Consider the following 25,362-nt stretch of genomic DNA (forward strand, 5'->3'; position numbering starts at 1 on the left):
CGAGACTTATTACATAAAACCCATTAATACTTACTCATTTCCTAATAAGTGACCATTGGTGTGTAAAGTATACTTTAAATCAATTTAAGTCCAATACCCACTGTATTAGCCATAAAGCAAAACAAAAGTCACATACTTAAAATCCAGTTTGTAGAAGTCAGCCGAGGATTGATTTAACCTAATTAATTTGTTCTAATGCAATCTATTATTTAGTTGCTGCAGGTGTCACTTTTTTCAAATGGTGGATATCCCAATTTGGGGCAAAACTCCTCACATGTAAATAGGACATGGTTTGCATAAACTTCTTGTTTTAGGGAAATTAGAGCCATTGAATACACAAGCATCCTGTTAAACCCATCCTTCCACTCTGTTTTCCCTGATAGATGACTGTCCTGACAGTGGTGAGAGGCGCTGAGTAAAAGCAGAACAAGATTCAGTAAATCTCATATCCACAATATTGGAAAAGAGACAACAATGTGCTAGCCGATATGTTCACCTCTTCACTTTTGATATTGCGGCAGTGCTTTGCCTGTTTACATTACGAGAAATGTATTTTCTTTTCAGATAAACAGAAAAAAAAAAAAAAATCCAAGTGGAGACCGATTGCACTCTATTGCACTTTGAGTTTCAAAATGACACTGTTGTGCTGAAAGTATGTGGGCCAATAATAAACAGGCTGCTTTAGTGCTGCAGGCATTTTCATGTCCAGGCATGCTGATGGAAGCTCCCATCTCCCCCTCTGATTGACACACACCATCCAGTGTGTTTTGAGTGACCTGTCTTTCAGGGGCGACCCACAATGAGCCCCATTTGGCTCCTGGAAGGTGTGAATTGGCACACTTCTCCCAGACCCCCTGCCTTTGTTGTTGGGATTGATTTAACAGACAGAAGCAGCCCACAGAAGGTGTGAAGCCTGCTGGATATTCACCACACACACACACACACACACACACAAACACACACACTCACGTCCACAGCCCCAAACTCCACCCCCTTCACTCAGACGTGCCCTCACCCCGGTCTGCCTATACAGCCCTCAGCCTGCCTACTTCTCCCTCAGTATCAGCCTGACTTCTGTAGTGAGCACACAGCACCGCTTGGATTACACTCACACCATCTATCACAGAGGAGCACAGCTTGTCAGAAAAGGAGCGCAGAGCCGCAAACACACAAGAGCAGGATGGGGAGCAGCATGTCATGTGTCCCCCAACACAACTTCAGGTTCTCCAGCAAGAGTTTCATACGCAGGAACAGGTACAGAGTCTTCTTTTTATCTTCTTTTTACTGTACTCTTGTCATGTTATGTTTACTCAAGGTGCAGCACAATGTCATGCCCTTGGTTGTAGTGTGTTATTTTAGACTCTGCGTTTCAGCTGGAAGGAATTCTTGGTATTTCTTGGGGTTTGAGCGGTGGGGTTAAACAGAGGTTGTGAATTTTGTGGGGCCCATGGGTCGGGATCGTATGCTAATATGGGACAGCCCGTATCAGTCGTGCCCGATCGGTGCCTGTCTGACCAACAGTGTCAGCGATACAGTTACCATTTGCCTCCTCTTTGCATCTCTGTGAAGATGATCTGCCAGCTGTCAGTGAGTCTGGTTTCCCTCCAAAATCAGGACCTGACCTAGGGCTGAAGATTAAATTGAAAATTGTCATTCTCACTAAAATTATGAATCATATCACAATCTGTCAGAATAAGGGCAATATGGCATTTTTACCATGTTAGTCAACCCTAACCTGACCCCATTCACTATCACACTCACATGTGGGTAATCACAGCTGTTACCTGATAAGACCAACTTAGTGATGTATAATTTTACTATTAATGACCCAAAGGCTTGCTTCTCTACTTGTTTTTGCTTAATGTCTTTTCCAATGCTCTATGCCTGGACATGTTGCCCCTCTGCTGACCACCACACCTGATTGTGATTAGCCACTGCTGCAGTCTTCTGCCCTGTGCTGTGCAATTGTTCAGGCTCTGATTTGGTCTAACGCTCCATTTAGCTCAGCCAAAAAGAGGCATTTGTGTTCAAATAAAAACAGACTGATGGCCCCAACCGTTAGGTTTTCAAAACTCTCAGCTCTAAGCTTGAACACTGATACGCTTTCCAAGGTGAACTAATGGTTCAGCAGAAACAATAAGTTCACTGTTCCTGCTTCCTCTGTTCCCTATTCCCTCGTTGTGCTGGTGAATTAGGCCAGTCTCAGGTATTCCCCAAAGAGCCAAGAAGTCAGTGTGAATGCCAAAGCAGTGACTTGGGGGAACGTTAGGTGTGCAAATCCAACACCTGTCTATTATCTGCACTGCTGTTTCAGTTTGCAACGGTGGATTGCATCACGGCTGTACATGATTCATATTCTTCTCTTCTCATGACAAAAAGAAACAGGCTTTGTAGTGCAATAGCATCACTTGTTAAACATTAATTTTCTCATCTGATGATTGATGCTCGACATGGACCCCTTGGTTAGACAGACCTTGATTCCCACCAGAAAAACAAAAGCCTGTGTTGTTGTGCTGAGGAAACCGACTCGCACATGGGCAGATAAGCAGATAAACTCCAGATAGGGATTGTAAAAGCAGACTCCCGGCCTTATCATTGCAACAGAAGAGCTTCCAAACGAGGATGTGGCACTAATGGTAGCAGATGAGGGTAAAACAAAGGGGGACATTGAATGCTGATTTCCCTATACATATCGTCCCTATCAGAAACATAAGACCTGATTGTTCTGCGCATTTAAATGGCTGGTATTGAAGGCACGAAGACAAAAGGGGGGCTCTGGTCAATGTATATGACATGATGACATTAGACACAAACCATGATTCCACTGTTCAAACCAGTGGTTAAAGCTCTAGTGTGTAACTTGATGACTATGGAAAACAAAAAAGAAATAAATCATAGAATCCTGATTTGAAATGCAAAACTACAGAGCAGGCACTGTTGCATTTAGGTCAACACTGTTTGACAAAGTGGACGAGGAAATTCCTCCAGCAGGAAACAATCTTTGTTGAACTTGCAGTTGGGGACGTAAATGTACAGCAAACATGAAAACGAGTTGTAACACATGGTTTTCTCTCTTTCTCTCGCCTCGAGCAGCAGTCGTCTGTTTCGCAAGAAGAATCCCCAAGAGGGACAAGAGAAGTCCAACAGCATCATCAACATCCTGTGCACTGTCACCCCCAGGAAGGTAAAAACGTCCTTCAGCTGGGAAGAAATATAGTCAGTTAATAACATGCAACGCCATCATATGCATACCAAACAAAACTGTTCCTATCCTAAGTATACCAACTTGTATGCAAAATGGCATTCAGGCTCACTATGGTAACTCACTATTTTGGCTGCAGGTCAAATTGGTTTATTTAGTATGTGTCTAAACTCTACTGACATAATGGTTGGTTGCAGGAAATGTCCTCTAAAGACCTGCAGACAATAGAGAACATAAAGTGGGACCCCCCGTTCCCCTACGACCCAGCCAGCGGCTGGAAGAAGAGCAGCATCAATGTGAAAAACTATGGAAGGATGATCCACAGCTCCAAAGTTCGCTTCCGCTTCCTCCACTGCCAGGTGAGGTGGATGCAATCACACACACACACACACACATTTTATGACTGCATGTGTTGAAATAATCAGAGCAGCAGCTATAAAACACAACAAAGCTTATGCCACAACATCCTTAGTGCGGTTAATGAGGTCTTAAACAAAGACAAAGCCTACCATGACACATAGTGCTGCTGACACATAGTGCCAGTCATCCCTATGAGCCCTATGAGAGCATGAACCAAGCAAACAGGTGGAGGGAACAGGATGTTGGTCTCCAGCCACCAAACACACTGAAACTCCCTGCTGGCACTGACGTGGTGGCTGGCTGTGAATAATCAAATCAGTTTTCCACAAAGCAGACCACAGCCTGTGTTTGGACATGCACGTTTCTGCTGCGGTTGTGAAACATCTCTGGGAGAAAACCTCAGGGTAGAGAGAGTTTCTCTGATCCCAGGAACTGATAAAGGACACACCGGCTCCTCACTGTGGGAATTGCTCTTTGTCAGAGTTGTGACACAACAGTACTGTCAAAGACAGAGAAAAGAGATTGATTAGCAGGATGCTGTGTTCGGTGAGATCATGAAGGCAAAAGAACACAAAGTACTGTAGAATACAACAATACCACAAAAGAGGAAGATGTTGAAAGAAGAGGCCATACATGAACCAGCAAGGTGGGGGCTTGGCTGTCAAAAGGACGGAAGTGACTATTAATCACACCTCACGTTCCCTTGAGAAATTCCTAATTTATGTAAATCCCAATGAATGCAGCAGAACATTTCCGACACACATTTACACACTGACACAACTTTGTAACATTGGAGAGGCACGGGTAGGGAACGCTCATAGTAGTGATTAGGTGATATACAATATGGAGAAGAAACCTTATTCATTGCAAAAAAAAAAAAAACAAAAACAAAAAAGTAATCAGTGAAATCAGCTGCTGCAGTGTTTAGTTGGAATGAAAACCTGCATGCACATGACTCTCCATGCGACGCGGTTGAATGCCACTGCATCACTGCGATCAAAGTTTTTTTTTTTTATGTATGGACCAAGGCTTTGATTCTCACAGAAAGAACTGATTCTATCAGCAATGTACTTGCATCTCTAACTTTTCCACACCGTTCTCCTTTTATTTCTACAGGATGTGCATGACTGCTACCTGGACCTCTTCCAAACACACCTTCATTTTGTCTCCAACAACACAACTGGACTCACATATCAGGTGAGTTTTCCAAAGCCAAGCAATATAACGGGTGATCATCCCGTCCCATATGTGGTTCCTAAATGTCAACTGATGTCAGAAAGGGGAGTTATTCATTCATTTCTTAATATCCCCACGGATCATCATCTTATGTCATCTAATCATGTCTGTTGCCATGCGATCCCTGTCAGTGAGCAATGTGTTGGTAAACAGTGTGCGTAAGATCTTTCCTCCTCACCTGCCTCGTAAAGCATGAGGTGTCATTAATCATTTTTTACAGTCTGTTAAGAGCTAGACTTCATGTCAAAATAAGACGACTAAACACTCACGTACAGTATTACTCAGAATGCAGATGACGACAAATGTAAGGCAGACATGAATACGTAATCGGCTGACAAGGCTGACCTCGGTATCACACTAATTAGTTGAGTTAAATAATTGCATGCATACAAACCTAGAGTTGAACAGTCTGCTCATGTACAACAGAGAGTAATCTGTAATAAAGACTGTTTGCAGTCTACAAATGAGGGGACGTTTATTGCTGAAAATAGCACATTGCTTTTTATTTCATGATTGGACTTTTTGTGGCTTTGTGCACAGGGAACTCTTCCTCTGAAAGAGCTCACCATCTGCAACCTGCAGCAGAACTGCAACCACAGCCAACCCCAGGAATTTGCCTTCCAGATCAATGGTGAGTTCAACTCTACTTTACTTGAAAGAAATAGGTGTTGGCACTGAACCCTGGAATGTTGCAGTCATCTGTTTTCAATTTTATTAGGTGTGTTCAGTCAAACGCTAATCAATCATCTGAACTAGATCTGGCTAATCCAGCACGTTGTTGACAATTCAGTGCCTCGCTTCTAACATTACTGTGGTGGCCAGTTTAACTAAAGGAACAAGGAGAAAGAGCTAGAGCTGAAAAACTCGGGCAGTCCAATTTATCTTCACCATTTAACGTTCATATTTTCTCACCATTTTCACTTACACTGTTGTTTTTGCTACGTTTGGCCCTCTTATCACTGACAGGGCAAAGTACAAATTCTCCTGCTAAAACACCAGTAAGAAACCACACGCTATTTCCAAGCTGTGGCATCTCCTATGTTACCACATTCCAGTGATTCAAAGGTGCCATGACCCTCTTCACCTCCACTCAACCCCAAGACTAACTAGAGTTGGGCCCCTTTCACCCTTGGTCAGGGGGCCAAGCGGGCCTTCAAGGCCCCCCTTGTTAGATGACAGGTGCGTCTCGGCCAACCCAGCTGTCGCACAGAAAAGCCCAGCACCCACTCTTAGCCGTGTCACTGCATATAATCTATAGCACATTCCAAAAACTACTCAGCTTAATGCCCGGTAGTAATGTCACTTAGCACATGATCTCTGAATGGACACAAACATTCTGACTTGAGTTCTTTTCAGAGTAGAAAAATGGCAGCTGGTGTAAATTTTCCTTGGCTGATATTTAAGTTGCTGGTGAATTCGGTTCAAGAAGATTGCGACATTACTGAGTGGGAAAAATCCAAGGCTTTAAAGTCAGTTTCAGTCATGAAGTGTAAGGTTTCTGTGTTTGTATTCCTTTATTATTACCATATTATTGAAATTTAAGGCATTCCAGCTATCAAAATGTTGACACTCCGACTTTTCTAAACTATATTTGGCCTTGTAGTATTTCTTGGAACAAGCTCATTCTTTTGCTGAGTTTCAGATGTTTTCCTTGTTCAATATGAGCCTTTATTTACCTAACGGGAGGCGTCACTGACAGGAAACGTGCGGAGGTGGCATGACAAAATCCTGAGTCAAGTGAGAGATCCAATGTGGAGATATCCACTGTGAGCCCTGTGTCCTCCTCTTGCTGAGCTGAAAATATGAATCAGCTTTACCGTAGAGTATTATGGGAAAGTGATTTACACAGTTAAGAAGCAAACACTCCACAAGAGGTCCTGGAAGAATTCCTGAAAGTCTGCATATGTTTGGAATTAGAGTGATTCTTGTAAGTTAGGTAATGGTAGTTAATGGTTTCTAATAGCAGTTAATGAGCTCTGTAAAGTCACTAACAAGTCGAGGAAGACAATAAGTTGCTCCTACAATATGTGATTCCAGCCTCAACAGTCTTCACATCACTGTCCTTGTTTGAACTGTGGGAAAAATGCCTTTTTCAAGTGAGAGCTGTGATCAAGGTCTAAAATGAAGCTTCTGGAATGAACAGAAAGTCAATAGATGAGAGTAGTGTGGTTGCTTATTAGGGAGCTGTCAGCAGGCTACAGCTCCTGGCAATTACAAAGCCGTGAGGCTGGAATGAAAGTGACTATCTCTGGTGTTTATCTCTGGTATGTGTGGGCCTGACGGAGGGAGATTCCAGCTTTATTCACCCCAGATCCTGCTAAGTCCTCCTGGGTAAACAGTTTGTGGGAGGAACTGTCTGCTGTCATTTTTAAAGGCCATTTCGAGCAGGTCAGGGGTGGTCTTTTGCAATAGCTTATACAGGTGTTTTAGTGCCTTTAACATGTTACCAAACATGAGTTACATGAGGGCTTTAAAGTAAGCATTGCATAACAATGCAGTAAAAAAGTTGTCCTTAGTGTGTGAACTCCATGAATGACTGACCACCACGGCAGAAAATAAAAATAAATTGAGAAACAAAAGCTTTGAGGTGACCCTTTCCCTCTGAACTTGTGACCTTTCCCTTCTGCAGGTGTCAGCCTCAACCCCATCATCGTCTACTGTGCCAACCAAGAAGAAATGGACCTGTGGTTTGGCCTGCTCAAAGAAAATATCGAGGCCAATGGGGGCACTGCCATTGCACCAGAAAACTACACCAGAGTCAAGGTGTGTTTAATTAAAATAAAGGATAACATATGTTTTTTGTTTGTTTTGTGTTTTTAAATAGCATCACAACTATATTTTATGGTGCCACCTCTTCTTAAATAGAGCATACACAATATATCAGACTGCCTAAAGGGCTGCCTGTCAAGTTCAAGAACACCCAAGTGTATGTCTGCAAGAAAGATTCACATCCGTTTTTGCAAATTCAAACAAGCCCTTGAGTGTGGCCATCTCTTAATCTACCTGGTAGATTAGGCAGGAAAGGGCTCTGGCCTAAGCTACAGGATGTGTGTGAGTGTGTAGCTGTGTTGAGTCATGTAGGTCACTGCTGTGTCTGCCTGAGGCCTGGATACCAGGGAGCGGTCTTGACCGCATCACAGCCCACGTCAGACCAACATTCACATCTGCACAGGGTTAAAGTACTGACTCCACACCCACAGGTGTGGAAATGGCTGATGACATGAAATGAAAGCTCATGAAAGACATTAACCGAGATGTATTAATGCAGTATAAGACAACCCGATGACATTTTTGTGCCATACTCTAAACCTAATGAACCTTTGGATTAGCCACAGTGATATTTCTACAAAGCCAAATCAACATGTTTGAATTTGCTTAAGAGCTGTTCATGTTTATTTATTGCTGATTCTTTCTAACTTGTGTAATGCCTGTGTAGCTAAACCAGGATGAGACTCCTGAGGGCAGAGAGGAGCTGAGGAACTCCATCAACAGGGAGCCCATCTACGAGTGGGAGGGCTCTCAGCGGGACAGTCTGGGAGCCATCACCTATGTCACCAAAGTCCGACTGCAGCACCTTCCCTGTCAGGTATGACACAGTCCCTATAAGGCCTATCAGGTCTGCATGATGCATTATTACTGTCAAACAAATGAAGGCATCACCGAAAACAAAACAAACTATTTCTCTTCGTGCCGACTCACTGAAGTATATAAACTGTAACCTTATGAGCGATGATGCTGTCTATCTGTTTCCAAACTCTGGGAATTCTAACATGGTGAATAAAGAAAACATAATATCAGCTGTAGAGACAGGTGACTCACACTGCTCATCAATTGCGCAACACACACATTACCTCAATACATGGCAATGAGTGAGTGTAATGGGTGCGGTTAGATGCTCTGACAGAAGGTTATGTCTCCTGCAGATTAAACCGTGTTACCTTTATTTTTTTCTCAAGATCTCATAAAGTGTCAGACACCTGCAACCAACCGATGAAACACGGGCAACTCCATGCTAACCAAACCAGACATGGGCACAGATAAATAATGCTGACAAGGCCTTACACACCAGCCAATAAAAACAGTAGTCATGACACAGCTTGCAACGTTAGCTGCAATTAATTCTCTGTGGGAAATTGCGGCAGCCCTATTGATGTGTGTGAGATTTAGGGCTTGGGTGTGTGAGAGGCATTTGCCCAGCTCACGCAGCGACTCGACTCATCTCACAGCTGGAATGTCAGCTGTCTATCCAGACACACCCTCTGTGAGAGCGAGGAAATATACACTATCTGTCTGCCGTGCCCTTAACTGCCCAACTAACTGGTTTGACTCCGGATCTTACTAGGATTTTAAAACGTGCCTCTCAGCCAAGTGTTAAAGCAGAACACCAGTGTTATTTTGTTCCAATTGTCTACGCTGGGCCTTTCCTGCACATTGTTCCTGCACACAGTGTTATCAGACATAACAGGGCCCATTTCCTTCTTTCAGAGGACACCATTTGCTGCAATTTATTTTTGCACAGTATGAAAAACTTCCAGAATCCTGAAAATTGCCAGAGCAACATAATCCATCACTGTAAATATAAAGCTTTAATTTGGCTCGGTTTCCGTTTCTGTTTTATTTCACTGAGGTCAGTGTTTTTTCACATGTATATGCACGTTATGTTATGCTCTGCTTTCTCTCAGGCAGCTGACACCCACAGGAAGAAATTTTGATTTTATGTAAACTACACACGAACAGCAGTACATTGTTTATAACTGACGTCGGTGTGCTCTTTCAAAATTAAGTGTCATCCCACTATACTGTTTTTAAGACAGTACACAGTAAGTGCAACAGTGCATAAAACTCACTTTCTGCCATGACATCCACAGGAGCAGAGTGACAGACTGCTGGTGATGTACCCATCCACCCTGATCATCCTATCAGAGGAGGATGATGGACTCTTCTACAAGGTATGCCTGACCTCACTGACCCACTTTCTTTTAACTTAATCACATCTTCAGCTGTCTACATGTCTCCAGTGTTTGCAGTGAGTAAGAGTCTCTGTGTTTGCAGGGGAAACTTCCACTCAACATGATTACCGTGACCACACCCTGCCAAGACGTCAAGCCCAACACCTTCATGATTGAAGGTAAGTTGACCATGCTGCAAATACTGTAACTACAGCACACTTGATTTTGTAGATGGACATGTTGAGAAGGTATTTTAATGAGTGTACATTCTTATGCATCTTGTACCCCGAGTGGCCTTTTTCATGAATCCACTCGCGTCACAAAGTGTAGCCCTCCATGAATGAGCTGGTTTTATCCCCAGTGAATGACATTCTGACTGTAGCACATTCCAGTGAGTGACTGAACCGAATGACCGGCTTTGTCCCCCCCAACTCTCCCCTCTCCCTTCCCAGGGAAGCTGATCAACCCCATAGTGGTGTCCTGTCTGGATAAGACTGAGTTCTGCAACTGGATCCAGCATTTCAAAGCTGCTGACGTGCCCGTTCTCAGCCCCCCGCCCCCTGTGTATGACATCATCTACACCCCAACCAAGCGAGAGGTGAGAGGCCCGCCCTCTTCCCAAACACAATTAAACTACTCACAGCAACTGATGATCCATAGCTATGCCGTAAGCTATATCCGCACCTGGTTTGTTTGAACCTGTGGATTCAGTCGATATAAATACGATGAAAAAGTGATAACGGATGAACGGACAGATTTTTTTGTTTAAAAAAAATCTCTGTGGATTCGGTGTGCATTACAGAATGAAAATGTAATGAGGGGAAATGTAAATCAGACATGAACATCAGTAAACTTACTCTGAATGACACTGGTATTCTCTTTTTACCAGCTGAATGTTATTAACACATTAATGAATCCCCTGAAATCTACAAGTGTCACTGGTGCAGAAAATTCTTTTTAAAAAAATATTAAAAATCATTACTTTGGCCTACAAGGATGCAGTTTTTACGTTGGAAAGCGCAGACTCAAAGTACTGATTTTTAGATATTTTTTATTTAATGCTGTGTGAGTGACAGACAATGCAGCCCTGCCTCTTTTGTAAATCAGCACATTCAGAGAGAATATCAAAGTTACAACTACTGACATAGGGTTCTTCTAGTTAGGAGGCAGAAGTCCATCTTTGGCCTGTAAACTTTTTCATTTTTTCATCGTCATGTTGTTAGATATTTAATTATTACATTACTGTGTCTTCTGCACTCTCCAGGCTCCACAGTTTGACAGGTGGAGTGAAACCAGCCACGGACTGAGCGACTCCATGAGGCTCAGTCGGTCACAGAGTGGACGAGGGTCCTTCAAGCTTCAGCTTCCCCAACATGAAGACAACCCTCTCTCACCAGGATACACTGAACCCCTCTGTGTAAGTGTGTGCTGATACCACTGCCTACTGGGCAAAACACTCTTCTAACACTTATCACATGAAGTCACGTTTGACCAGATCAGCAGAAGCCAACACCAACACTTGAATATTTGCACAATTAAAATCATAAACTCAGAAGGAGCCTAGTTCTACATCTGTGTTTGTTTTGGTAGGGCTGAGCCGAGCAGCAGCCCTTTTCTTTGACAAAAGTTAATTATTAACTACGGTCTAGACACAAAACTGCTCCTGTTACAGCTACAAAGAATCAAGTGATGATGCTCAGATCCTCCAGTAGAAAAAAAATCATAATAAAGTTGATTAATGTTCTCAAAACAACATCTATCCTGAAAGATAACTTTTTGATGTTAAAAAACATGAGGTTCTTGCATGCTGATTCAGCAGCACAAAGTTTGCTTGTTAACTTCAGACTCTTTAGGCATCCATTGAAGTGCTGTGCATTATCAGGACTTTGACCAAACTCCCCCAGAAAAGGGGCGATGCGGGCCAACTGTGCATCCAATTAGCTTAAAGTGGAGAAGGTTCTGTGCCCAGAAGACATGTTGTTGTTCTTTGTGTGGGCTTCTGACCTGAACTGCCACTTTTCCAATTAAGTTGATGGAGACCTGGTTTCCTCTCTCCCACAGGCATAGCATCAGAACTACTTTGATTGCTATTAAGTCTGAAAAACATGCTTAAAAAAATCATATTGTAATTGTTACGACAGATATTGTAACTGATATGATTCACAATTTGGAATGATGAGTTTTGGATATAATTTTCAATTTCACTGAAATTACAAAGATGTTGTGATTTTGGCTGGCACCCATAGCAAACAAACATGGATTTGGATTATTGCACTTGGCTGTATTGCGATTTCAATAATGTTTTGATTAATTGTTCAGCCCTTGTTTATATTTGCACAAACAAAACTTAGTTAGTTCATTGAGCCACATGTTGACTTAGTACATAAACACTGTGGAGAGGAGGGCCGTTATATTAAACTTATTTTAAAATTACTCAATAGTTATTTATTATTCACTTCATGCCACCCTGGTTTTCATGCCACAACACTTGGTTGACTTTTGCCCTCCGTGTGTTTGATGTTCCCTACAGTACAGCTCCAGCCGTCCCTCCTCGACCGAGACCGCCCGCCTGGGCAGCAGGAGCAACAGTGTGTCATCTCACACCAGGCCTGAACGCGACCTTCGACCTTTGTCGCTTCGCTACTCATCCCCCCAGCGCAGCTCCTACCTCCAGCCCTCAGAGTCCTCTCAGCTCTACAGCACGCCGTACTCTGCCCTGCACCGTGCCAGCCCCCAGCGGCTGGAGAAAGCCCCCCTTGTCAAGGTAATTCAGCCTGGCGTCTAACTTGATAACTGAATATTCCCCGTGAGACTGTTGTCTTATTTTACATGACATGTGTGCAGCAACTGAAATAGACTAACACAGCGAGCAGTAGGCTTAGAGAGGGCCATGAGGTATAGAGTGGCAATAAATAAGGTCACAAAAGGAAGTAATTAAGTGAGTAATTAAGACTGAAAGACTGATTTTACACAAGACAATGCTGGTGCAAAGGGCAGGCCCCAAAGGTTCAGCGTTTATAGTTCATTAACAAAACTGCCACCAGCACTTGCAGGAAAGTGTTGTAATACCTTACTTACATAAAATGAGCAACAAGAGAATGGAAAAAAAGATCAATAAAGGTTTAGGTCACGCATTCACAAGTAAAAGTAGGCCTGTAGAATTATTAGCAGTAAAATGTACTTAAAAGTAGAAGTAGCTATTGTGAAGAATGAAGTTAAATTATTAATGCATTAAGAAGTATTTAATGTTGTAGGTCAAACTACTCCATATATTGCTGGCTAATTTCAATTGCAAAGTATAATGTCTTGTAAGCTTTTCATCTATTTTTCATTTAAAAGCTCAATCTTTAACTAGTCACAATAAATTCTCACAAAAAGGAAATACTGAAGTAAAATGCCTCTGCCTCAAAATTAAATAGAGTACAATACAAAATTATACAGCCTACTTGACTTGATTGACTTAGGAGCTTTCTACTTCCTTCTACTGGGAAAACTTGTTTTAAGGGGATATTCGTACATTTCTGGGGCAGTAAACACCGCAGATTTCACATTCAACACCTGACTGCAAGTGACTGCTGCCATACCAGTGCGGCTATAGATCACGTCTGATATTAGTCCCATCCCTCTACTTGGTAACCTGACCTTAAATCCCACAGCTAAGTGTGGCTTATGCGATTGCCTTCTGTTAGCTTAAAAAGCGTGGGAGCAAAGAGAGAAACAGAAAAAGGGATAATGACCCACTGGTTTGCACTTCTAACCCCTGGCTCTGTTTGAATCCTCTGTGATCAGTCGAACAGCTGGAGCACCCCCCAATCATCCCTGAGCTACTCCCTGAATGTCCCCCAGCGCCATTCAGACATGTGCGCCCTCCGCCAGCCGCTGTCACCCCTATACGACGAGCCCTGCACCCCCGAAATCAACTCTCTGGAGGAGAAGCGCCTAATGATGCCAGTGGTAAGTGGGTCACAGATATCGGATCCATAGACTCAGTTTACATCCACACGGCCTGCCTGATATCAAGCAGTGCGTACACACACACACGTACACAGACACTCAGTAAGGAAAAATACCATCAAGATGTTGTAAAAGCAGAAACCTGGCACTGCGAGTGATTTATTGATCAAAAACTATGCATAGTCAGGTAAGGAGAGCTGAGAGTGTATTTCCATCCCTTTTCCAGCAGTCACAAGCATATGCAAAAGTCTACTCAATTACATGTTTACTGGAGCAAGTGGTACTACATGTGATTATATATGCTGTATGTTTATGTAAACGAGAATATTGTATCACAAAATTTGACTCTTGGCCATTGACTCTGTCTTGTTTAATATTTTTGAAAGACATGCATTACTATAACCAGATAAACAAACTGTGCAGTGCATTTTCATCTTGTCCGTAGACCACCATACTCTTGACCATCAGGAAAGAGAACAGGGGAATAATCCTGTAGGTTAATTATTATAATTGCACCACCCTGACATGTCTCCCCGTCTAACTCAACAGCAGAACTGGCATGTGCCAACGCAGCAGCACCAGCAGCCACTGCCCTCGTCCTTCCAGCTCCGCACCCCTCCCATGGGCAGGCGCTGCAGGAGAAGCCTGGTCCTGACCAACTCACAGGGCCAGACTCTGGGCCTGGAGATGGAGATGGAGACCCATCAAAGCCAAGCAGAGCAGAGAGCCGAAGCTGTTTCTAGGCTAAAGTTGCTGCAAGCACCCATCCCAGAGCAGGTGAGAAGCACAGCAATTCCCATCTCCCAGGACACTCTGGTTTCTGGAATGCTGCGGTACAAACTAGAGCCGCCGCACGAGGCATGTGTATATTCTTGTTCTGCGGGTAATATTTAAACAGGTGCAGAAGATGAAACAGATATGTGAATGAACTTAGGTATGTTTGTTATAATAGATCACGGGAAGTAACTTTTTGTTTTCACATCTTTTGACAGAGTCTCATCCCATCGAGCTCTGTGATGAACACCTCCCAGATGCCATACGGTTACTCACCAGGTAAGAATCCCAGGCATGCAAACATAAACCTGATCAATCACAATGACACATTCCTCGGTTTCTGTGCACTGTTTTCGTAAAGAAGATGCTCTAAAAGTATGTCCTGCAATTTGTAATGACACCAACATAATTATATGCTTCTTATCTTAATGAAAAAAAATATTTTGATTTAGTCTGGCAAGCACAGGGATTTCTGTCTTCCACTTTCATGTAAGCTAAATTAAATTTATATTTCTACTGAGAAACAATGGTCACTATTTTAAACCAAGGCTATGACATTCCTGCATCATATTTCCTCTCAAGTGTGAGGTATGAAAGTCAACATTGATAGCCGCCTACCTAAATACCACCAAGGACACAGAGCATTGCTCACAGTCCATTTAACCTTAAATTAAATGCAGCCTGTGCGTTGGATTGATTGAACCCTCAGGTCTGTCAGCAGGCAGACAGGAGGCTTAAAACCCCAGAACTAAAAGTGCAGGAAATGCGCAAATGTGCCAATGAAACGGAGCTTAGCATGGTTGTAAATGCCATGTGTGCAGATGTCCCATGTGGGGGAAGCCCAGCGTAAGGGAACACGGTTCCACAGGCAGGATTACTTGATTGACAGCACACAACTGGACCAGGGCTTCACTCTCACATCTATAATTTCTTTTTATCAGATAGAAAAACATGACCAGAATTTACTAGGTTATTGCTTTCTTGTGAGGTTTAATACAACCACGGAGTTTGTTTGTAATCGTACAGAAGCACTCAGCTGTCAAAGAGAATATCAAGAACAAATGAAGGTGTAGTAAACACTGACATCTTACACTACTGGTTTTACAGTAAGATTATATGCTGGGACAAGGCCAGTTACCCCATAAGTATGTCTGAACTGTGTCCAAGTTCATTCATTCGGGGTGAGGTTTGTGTTTCATTGTTTGCAACTAAAAGCCTGGGAATCTTCTCTCTCCCGACAGGTCGCCACTCATACCTTGAACCCAGAGAACCAGATGACCAGGAAATGGACTATGACAACATTTGGGAGTACGACTGTAATACCGGGATGATTCAGCCCATGTCTGGAATTTCGCCACACCGGACAGGATTAGACTTTGGGGCCAGAGGCCTTGGTGCCATGGCAACCCCGCAGAGATGGTCATAAAACAAAACAATAGGCCGGCACTCGTCTGGACGTGTGCAAACAACAGATCTCTATCAGAGGGATAATAAAAAACAACTATCAGAGCCTGTCTTGCTCCTGCAGCATACAGTGTGCCCCACAAATCCCATGAAGTGAGATGTTAGATCTTGGACAGTCGAGCAGAGGAATCCTCAGCATGTGTGTGTGTGTGTGTGAGGAGGAGCGTACAAAAAACCCCCAACACACACTGCTATGAAAATGATAGCAGTTAGACTACCTATGTCTGTTTTATATGTAGCATGAAAGTCAGAGTACAAAATGTACATAGTTTAGTAGTAGAAAATGTTATTTTTGTAATGTGTTCTATTATTGCACTGTCGAGTGTTTCAAATACAGTGCAGGTACGTACAGTTTAGTAATTATTTTTAATATTTAAAGTATTTTCTAACATGCCGTCCAGTTTACCCGATGTTAAATGTTTTTATCGTTCCTAATTAAAGCTGCAAAAGGCATTCCACCAAGGCTCACTAGAGTAGAGCATGTACATTTGTTTCTTGTAAATTTTGTAAATTCATTATTTTATTATGCTAAAAACTATTATGGCAAATAGATGTGGCTTGAACAGATTCCCTGAAATGTGCTAACACTACTGCAGCTACTGTAAAATACTGATATTTGTGTGGCTTCATCTTTTCATTTTTGTTTGAGGTGTTTATTTATATTTGGAAATAAAACAGAAAAAAGAAACAAGTGTATCTCTTCTTTGTCTAATTTTGATGACTCTAATCAGATGGAACAACAGCCTTAAAGCTGAGGTTTATACAAAGTGTATGATGCATTGAGACTGGATTTAAACAAAGGATATTTTAGGAAACACAGGTGATGTGAGATTTCATGAAAAACCAAATGACTGTGAGGACTTTGGACAAAAGTAAAAAGCCAATAAACAAGGCAACAATGAACACACTCCTCAAATGATGCAACTGGCAGCAAACGTGTACCTGTGGCGCCTCCCAGGGGCCAATCACTGCCATTTAAATGCTGAAACCACATAATAAGACTTCCCCAAGAAGTAGTGGAAGAGAGTCTTACCCTGCGTTCCAAATCGCATACTTATACTTTTTACTTTTAGTATGTACTGCAGCTGCCCTTACAAAGTATGTAGTTTAGTATGTATTGGGACATACTAATTCTTTTTTTCCCTACTAAATAGTATGGTAGTATGGGTATTGGAACGCAGGGATACACTGTGCCCCAAGAAGTACTATCACTGTACTGATTTTAACTAAGAGGTTAATGCACCGGTGTATCATATATTTAGTTTAAGTTAAAAAAAAACAAAAAAACACAGAGCTTGTTTAAGATGTACTCGAGTTAAATTTACTTATTAGAAAAGATGTTGTTACATGTGATCTTTTCCATGCAAGTCTAAAAAGAAGGAGAGGGAACAGTTCAAACTACATTATTTTAATTGGAAAATCTGAAAATTACAAAATAAAGTGCAGAAACAAAGCTAGATTCCTCTTCTGTGCTTTGCTGACTGACCATTTGTCGAAAATGGATCTACAGTGACCAGTTTATGATTGTCCAGCCTCTGTTCTCGCCTGGAGAGCCTACAAAGTTAGTACTCTGTTACGGATATGATTTGAAATGTAGTGCAGTAGAGTACTTCAGTAAAAAGAACTTGAGCACTTAACAAACTGAGTGGTATGTTCAAAGTGTCATGGCCCAACTTTGCCATCTGCTGGTGAAAGTCAGTGTGTGAATCTCCACACAAAACAGTTACTTGACCTGGGAACTTCTCCAGCTCTTTCATGAACTTATGTTGCCCCCTTGTGTTGGAGAGGCTTCATGTTCAACTCTGAATAATTTCAGAAAAACAAAACATGCCCCATTAACTAATAGATGCTATTTACTGTAATTAAACTGAAAGACATCCACCGCTCACAGAGCAAGCTATATGACAAAATATAATCATCTATAATATTATGTAATTTACATAGTATAAAACTAACACTGGCACAGAGGAAGTCCCCTAAATGGATTATACTTTTGTCCATGTTGTAGCTGAAATTTAATTTTGGAAATTTTGGAAATGACACCTATTTGCAATAGGTGTCATTTCATTATAGAAGATATACTGTATGTTGACAAACAAGATAGTACCATCCTAAGTGCCGCAATTTCTTGTCACTTCATTCAAGTCAATCACAGTACATACCATAAATCCATTATCATTTGCCATTCTAACATACTGTCTCCCTATGGCTCCTGTTAGACCTGCATCTAACGCATCTGCATCTGGCTTCTTCAGTACATACAAGAACTCTCATATGAAAAAATATCAACTTTCTGTTATTTCCGATAGTATCTATCTCACGTCAAGCCATTTGGTCATTTAAACATTTCCTACTCCGTGTGAATGCCTTCAGACATCAAAAGTGTTTCTTGGTAGCCAAATTATTTTGACCATGTGCAAAACAAATGCATGAAATAACTTAATTCCCCATGCATTATTCATTTCCATCCAGTGGGGAGATTAACAAAACTTTTAGGAGCAATTAGTGCAAATTTCACAGAGCAAACGTTTCACAGCACATCAAACTTTTGATATGACAAATTCCCTCTTGAAGGACACGGGCAACATGGCGTCTCCTATCAGATGTCCATGGAAAAGATGAACCATCAGACAGAGGTGTGACGCAATGCCCTCTCTCCGGCTGCCGCCTCCACCCTGACATATTTCCGCAGGTATCGAATGGCAGACAACGCACTTACATTGGCCAGCAGAACTGTGTGATATCACAAAAGGAAAATAATTAATCTCATTGCTCAAATTAACTAATTAAGCATCGGCTGAAATGTTCATCTCAATAATGGTTTTAATTTACAAAAGTCCCACAGTCTCAGAATACTGCAAAACTCATGCTCAGTAGTCACTTATTCTCTACACTTTCATCAAAAGTTCAAATCAATAAAATTGAAAAACATCTTCAATCCATGAACTCCTGGGATAAATCTTAAAATAGCAACAGAGTAACTGCTGACAGTCTTTCAACACTGCCATAGTACAATTATAGACCAACATCTGAAAGAGTCTGTGAGATTAAATTACAACATTATTAAAAATTCACATACAGGATTACACTAGCAATACATACCAGCCTTCCAGGCATCTCCAACTTGAGGGTTAGCAGTCTTCAACACCCAAGACGCAAATGCTATGCAAACCAAACACATGTCCGACTGTCTGAGAGGCAGAAGAGAGGCATCGAGCCCTTCAAAGAAAGTGACAGTGTTATTCAAAATGTCGTGAAACATTTGCTATATAATAAGATGCAATGGACATAACATGGCAACCAGCATTCACAGAGGAGTCCAGAGAGAGATCAGGAGGATAGTAACTGATATTAAACACACCGAGAACTGAGCGCAGCTATCATTAACATGGAGGGATGTCCTGTTCTCTCACACTGTGACCTGGTCAAGCCCCAGCTACTGCAGCACCTGGACTGAGTCCATTTCTGCAGGCAGTACAAGGCCGCCTGATGTTACTGATATTGGATATTATGATTCTTGATAATCCCCAGGGACAACTGCTGTATTAGCATGTTAAAAGTTATTCTTTTAATTAAAGCTGTTTAAGAATGGAGGCAAATTTCTCTTGACTCCTGAGGTCAAGCTATTTTTATTCCCTGTTCAAAGACAAATGCGAATACAGCAGTACACTGGCAACTTAGAGAGGTCACTCATTGAGCGAAGTCAAGTTATCACGTAGAACCATTCCTCTGGCACTCGGCTTTGCACTGAAATGTGCCTCCGGTCCATTCAGTGTCCTTTGACAGCTGAGGTAAGGGAGTCCACGCCGGTCATGACTGTAACAGCTGACCATGTGGATAATATATCACTGTACAATTGTCCACATGGGAGGAAGGCAAAAAGAGTTTAAATAAAATAAAATCATGAACTATTTTAACCAGACAGCGGACTGAAGTGCAGGTTAGTGCAGTTTAACTAAATTGTATTACTATTATTTATTATTCTACTACTTATTATTCTATTTCTGTTTAAGAAGCTTTTACTTTTATTCCATTAATACGTCAAATAAAAAATGGCTGCTACAACTAATCAGGTTATAAAAATAAAATTATATTCTTGGGTTTTCTGGCCGCTCAGCAGACTAAAGTGACTATCAGAGCAGAGTCCAATAAGGCAGAAATGCCATAAAATAATAGACAGACACCCTTCAGAGTAAGTGGCCACAGCCTCTGTAACAGTTATTTGCAACAAATTGAATACATTATGTCACTAGGTTTTGTGTTTACCCATAAAATACAAAATGATTAAAGCAAAATTCCAGTATAAACAGCCGCACTGTAGTCAGTATTTTTGCAGCTATTCCAAAAAAGTAGAAGCCGTCGATCCGAAGTTATTATCTGCAGTGACATGAAAAATCACATTCAGGAGTCACTCCAATGTCAATAAATGGAGCACGGACTTTGAGGATTTATAAAAGTCATCTTAGGTACTGTTGATGCATTCACAAAATCTGTCTGACAAGAGGGCTTGCTCACAAACATCCAAGGTCATAAGAATCATGACCTTTTCTCTTGATGCTGTATTTTTAAAAGGCCATCCCCATCAGCGGGTTCATCATCACAACTGTAGCGAGGTCAAGCTTTGTTCAGGCCCACAAACTTCATTTTAGTGGCGATGCCAAAGCTTTCAAAGATACCAAATATGTCAAGTTTGAATTACAGGGAAATGTGTAGAAAATGATGTACAAGTCATCTAAATATTTTCTTTTTGGTGTAATGGTGCAGCCATAAAGCAATGGCATCTTGAGATTGAATATTTCACTCAATAAAAGCGTGATGTAGCTTCAGTGAAGCGCTACAACCAGCAGGTACACAATGTGTGTGACTTTATATTACAATATGCATTCTTTTTTAATAACTTTAATTAAGGGGAAATTTAAAAGATAAGTTAGATTAAGGTGATAGTTTAACCCGAGTACCATTCATGTGGTATTTCTGCATTAACCTAACAAAAGGATTTATATACTTTCTTCCACCACTTCGCATAAATTAACAATAACCTCCATAACTGATGCAAATAAAACAATATCTCAATTTAACATTTGTAGTGTGTGCATCTGTATTATGTATAATGACTGATACATTTGCCTTACTTGGGTTTGAAACAGCTGTCTGTAGGTCTTCATATCTGAAGGGCTGCTGTGCTAGCTGCCTGGAGATCCTCTCCTCCAGGTGGTAGAGCAGGGGATCAGGAAAAGGGACATCTTCATTTCCCAGAGCACTAATGGGCTGAATTGTCCTGCGGAGGGACCTGCCGCTCTGCCTTACAGGTATCAGAGACAGAGAGTCTGATCTCTGCATCTGGCTTGTAGATCCAGTGAGACGAATATTCCTGAGGGAGAACGTGTTCTTCCAAAAGAAATTCTGTCTGTGGTCCCCATCTAAGAAAAAATTCTCATATATGTCGGTCGAAATCTGACTTGCGCTTCCCTGTGTGTTTAACCTGGTCACCACTCGTATTGGGCCATGGTCTTCATTATCGTCTTCATCAGACTCAGTGGAGGAATCATCAGAGGAGGAAGACGCAAAAAAATGTTCGTAAGCCTCAGGGAACTGCAGATTTCTATTTGTGGAGCGAGAGCAGGAAAAGATAGGCACCAGCTCCTCTTTGGTCGGATCCGCTGCTTTGATGAGAGGGTAGAAGAAGCTTTCTGTATCAAACTCTGAGAAGAAATGATCGTATGCCTCAGGGAGAGAATTTCCATCAGAGTAGACGGCTGTGTTATCTGTGGCAGATGGGCTGGGATTTGATTGCTTTATGCCAAAGAGGTATTGAAATATGTCTGTGAGTGAGATACTGTAACTGTCACCCGGTGCATTGCCAGTAAAAGAAGATGAAGGCAAAGAGTCCAGGCCGCTGTCTCGCCTAGGCATGTGTTCATGAGGGAAACTCTTGTTTTCTAGTTCTACTTCCTCTGAGATCACGGATGGTAAAGCCTGACTTTTCCATGTCACGCTAAAAGGTTCAGAGTCCAGGGCATGCAGATTACGCACACTCACATTTTTGGACATCTTTTTGAGGTACTTTGGTGCATTGCTGTTGCTGGCGATGAGAGGTTGAGGAATATCACTCACAGATGCCAACATCATGTTCTCACCTAGACTCACCTGGTCAGGTTCACTCTCCCACATGACATCCACTGAGGAGGATGAATCAATTGCCAAAACAGCATCTGAATTTGACTCTACAAGACCAGGAATGCTGGATGTGTCCTCGCTGGATTGGTCAGGCTGAGTAAAGTAGCCTGAATCTCTTGCATCCGATGTGTCGGCGGTCTCAGTCTCTGGGACAGGTGGGAGACGGCCCGGTGGAGCAGCACTGCTCATCATCCGCAAACCCAAAATGTCCTTGATTGTCAGCTTCTCCATCTCCCTCCAAAAAGAGGACATGGCGTACACAGTATGTTTGCAATCAGGACCTTTTTCTACTTCATTTTCCGCTTTGGATGTGGCTTGAGTATCCTCTGTCCCAGCCTCTAAATCACATTTTATCTCTGAAGTGTCATGCGATACTTCCAGGCTTTTAGGCCCAGATGTACCTTCTCCCTCTTCATCTGTTGCCAGTACTTTTGATATTTTTTCCTCCTCACTTCCACTATTGTGTAGACCGACAGATGAACAGGAACTCTCAGACATATCAGTTATATTTTTATTTGACAGTGACATGACATCTTCATTAGATGGGGTCCTGCAGCTTTGATCGCCTTCCAGAGTAGAGCAGGACAATGTTGGTGGAATATCTGATTGAATTTTTAACAAATCCACTGACATGGATAATTCAGTACAAGCCACAGTTGGTGGATTCACATCACAGGATGAACAGGGTGTAGTTTGTAATTGTTGAGTTTCTGTTTCATGAACAGGCTGCTCCTGTGCACTAGAACCAATTGTAACTGTAGATAGAGGAGTGTCAGTCTTTTCAAATGCAGAGCTATACTGAGCTGCGTTGTGACGGCCTATTTCCAGCTGTTGTGGAGGCTCAGGCTCTCTTTGACACAGCGTGTGGTTGTCTCCTCCAGTGTTTCGTACTTCTGCAGCCAGCCCTGACTTAGTGCTGGCTTCCAAAGCAGGGCAGTTTGACTCGATTGGTAAAATACTACGGGCTGCTGGGGTGACTTCTGCTGTGCAAAACTCTGGATTTTTTTCATCTTCACAACTCGTGAGAGAATGATTTATTTTATCAGACTGCCAGACACTGCCTTCATGAACGGCCTGTCTTTCAAATGTTGAAAGGCTTAGTCTATCACTTTTTCCTGTTTCCGAGGCCAGGTCTGATTTACCAGCTGCACAAGCAGTAACAGAGGCTGGCAAATCAGACTGTTTATTCAATCCAGTCAATTCTTGTGGCTGCAATTTGCTACATGGTTGTAAATTTGTTGTCACATTATCACCATTATGCTGTGTTGATATAACACTGTCATCAGTTTGACCTGAGGGGGGCAGTGATCTGTCATTAGTTGTATTATTTTCAGGCGGGTCTGGTGCTGTACACCTTCCATGACTGGCTTGGCTCTCTGGGAAATTTTTGCATTGACTTACACTTAGTAAAGTAGAGGGAAATGGACAGCTTACTTTACTCTCCATAGCTGTCATGTTCAGTGGCAGATTGCTGGTGGCTGAATATGCAGTTAAACACTTAGTTGTTTCTGTTTTATTCATATTGGATAAATTGCTATCTGCAGATGAATACGGATCCACTCCTCTTCTCCATGCAAGTGGCTCCTCTTCTGAGTCTGTCTGATTGGCTAGAAACTGACTCTCGTATCCATGCCCACTCTCAGTTGATTCAATGCTGATTCGTTTCTTTTTCCTCCTCCTCTTTTTGTTAGAGGGAGATGGAGACAACTCTTGGCTGCCTCCTTTGTTTGAGCTCTTTAGGTCTGGCTCTGGCAACAGGCCACACAAGTTTTTGCCCCTGTCTAATTTAACTTCTGCCATCACTTGTAGGTTACTGGGTGATTCAGTGTTTGGGGTTTTGTTGAGAGCTGCTTGATCCATCAGCAAATCTTTTTGCTTCACATTATCCAAAAGTTTGCACCTATCAATCTCTGAGCTTATGACTTTGTCAGAGTCAGGTGTCATGTCTGAGCAGACAACCACATTGTGCGACTCATGAGACTGACTCTGTTTTCTTACCTCATTTGATGTCGTATCTACCCAGGCTTCCTCTCTGATGAATAACTCTGTTTCAGGATGAGCTGATTTGTTTGTCACGAGGGTTGAGTTACTGGCGGCAAGTCCAGGGGAAATTTTGGAGACAGACTCATCTTTTTTCATTGTGTTTATGTTGCTGCTGGCGTTGACAGTCTCTGTAGTCTCTTTGCCAACTGCTGTTTCACTCCTGGCACGCAGAGAGTTTAACTTGGGGATGGTTTTTGGCAAAGCGCAGCAGCTGGCTTGCAGCCCATCACTACACAGCTCCTCCCCCTGTGCTGCCTCTCTGTTTTTTCCAACTCTTCCTTGGCTTGGCTCAATATACATCTCAGCCTCTTTGAGACTTTTTAGCCTCTCAAAGAATGTATTGACAGACTCCAGGTGTCTATCCTCTTCACTGCCCGAGAGGACACACTCGATCCCACCAACGCCATATTTGCCAAGGTAATGTTCCACAGGAGACCCCTCGCAGTCTGGGGGGCCGTCAATGGAGTGGTCAAACTCCAAAAATCCTGCTGCTGGGTCAACTTTCCGAGCCCTGTCTGCAAGAACGGACCCCATCTCATCAATGTCACTCATCCCTGAGTCGTCCACCCCAGCGAGTGCAGGAGGAAGGAGGTTACACTCCTCACACTCCATAAAGAAGCAATCCCAGTCACGGTCAGAGATTTCCACACTGTATTCAAACTCTTCCATTTTGATGTAGTGGTCTCACTGCAACCTGCAAAATCAATCCATGTAGCACCACAAGATGCTAAAATTAGAAGATTTTTCATAACAAAACCCCAAAATAACATACTACTATGAAAATTCAAATAAAAATACCCCTGATTCAACAGAACTAAATTAACAGATAAATAAAGGCGTGTCATTTCATGCAGCATATCAAAAAGCAAACAGTACACTGTTTCTACATTACACAGCTTTTACAGCATAAATACAAATATGCAAATTATTGCTAACACTGTTAGATCTGCACTAATGTAACCTAGTGGAGATCCTGTTAAATAACTTGCCTCAGGGCTGCTGTTGAAAACTAGCTGGCAAGCTAAAACTTTCCCATTAACAGCAATTCAACTCAATGTAATTTAATGAAAACTGCTCAGCGGCCTGGCAACAGGACATATCAGTTCTTTCATGGCACTTGACCCTATCTGTATATGAACATACATGCATGCAGTGAGGCAGCTGGCTATGTTGTCCTACCTGTCAGGGTTTTGCCGTGTTCCT

At 42.2% G+C, this 25,362-nt stretch overlaps 2 protein-coding genes across 2 annotated transcripts; one reads left to right on the plus strand and one right to left on the minus strand.

Moving 5' to 3' along the window:
- The first annotated feature begins 1,055 nt into the window (after positions 1–1,055).
- On the plus strand, positions 1,056–16,585 carry plekhn1 (pleckstrin homology domain containing, family N member 1). The gene is made up of 16 exons (XM_030054758.1): positions 1,056–1,254; positions 3,094–3,184; positions 3,400–3,561; positions 4,679–4,759; positions 5,339–5,429; positions 7,428–7,561; positions 8,235–8,384; positions 9,667–9,747; positions 9,851–9,926; positions 10,200–10,345; positions 11,012–11,164; positions 12,278–12,511; positions 13,537–13,701; positions 14,251–14,478; positions 14,694–14,754; positions 15,717–16,585. The coding sequence occupies exons 1-16, from the start codon at positions 1,181–1,183 to the stop codon at positions 15,899–15,901; spliced, it is 2,112 nt and encodes a 703-aa protein (XP_029910618.1). The 5' UTR covers positions 1,056–1,180; the 3' UTR covers positions 15,902–16,585.
- A 781-nt stretch (positions 16,586–17,366) lies between these two features.
- Positions 17,367–23,455, minus strand: perm1a (PPARGC1 and ESRR induced regulator, muscle 1a). Its single transcript, XM_030056068.1, has 3 exons — positions 21,072–23,455; positions 19,042–19,158; positions 17,367–18,672 (listed from the first exon to the last, which is right to left on the minus strand). Exons 1-3 carry the CDS (start codon positions 22,747–22,749, stop codon positions 18,566–18,568), a joined length of 1,902 nt encoding a protein of 633 aa, XP_029911928.1. The 5' UTR covers positions 22,750–23,455; the 3' UTR covers positions 17,367–18,565.
- Between the last annotated feature and the right edge of the window lie 1,907 nt (positions 23,456–25,362).

This window comes from Myripristis murdjan, chromosome 7 (assembly GCF_902150065.1).
Source record: "Myripristis murdjan chromosome 7, fMyrMur1.1, whole genome shotgun sequence".
NCBI classification, from domain to species: Eukaryota; Metazoa; Chordata; class Actinopteri; order Holocentriformes; family Holocentridae; genus Myripristis; species Myripristis murdjan.

Excerpts from the sequence above, each read along its gene's own strand:
- perm1a (XM_030056068.1), bottom strand. The coding sequence starts at position 22,749 with ATGTCAGTGGATTTGTTAAAAATTCAATCAGATATTCCACCAACATTG. Across the intron at positions 19,159-21,071 it reads GACAGCTGTTTCAAACCCAA|GGCTCGATGCCTCTCTTCTG; the intron begins GTAAGGCAAATG and ends CTTTCTTTGAAG. Across the intron at positions 18,673-19,041 it reads TGGAGATGCCTGGAAGGCTG|TTCTGCTGGCCAATGTAAGT; the intron begins GTATGTATTGCT and ends GATATCACACAG.
- plekhn1 (XM_030054758.1), top strand. The coding sequence starts at position 1,181 with ATGGGGAGCAGCATGTCATGTGTCCCCCAACACAACTTCAGGTTCTCC. Across the intron at positions 9,927-10,199 it reads CAACACCTTCATGATTGAAG|GGAAGCTGATCAACCCCATA; the intron begins GTAAGTTGACCA and ends CTCCCTTCCCAG. Across the intron at positions 10,346-11,011 it reads ACACCCCAACCAAGCGAGAG|GCTCCACAGTTTGACAGGTG; the intron begins GTGAGAGGCCCG and ends TGCACTCTCCAG.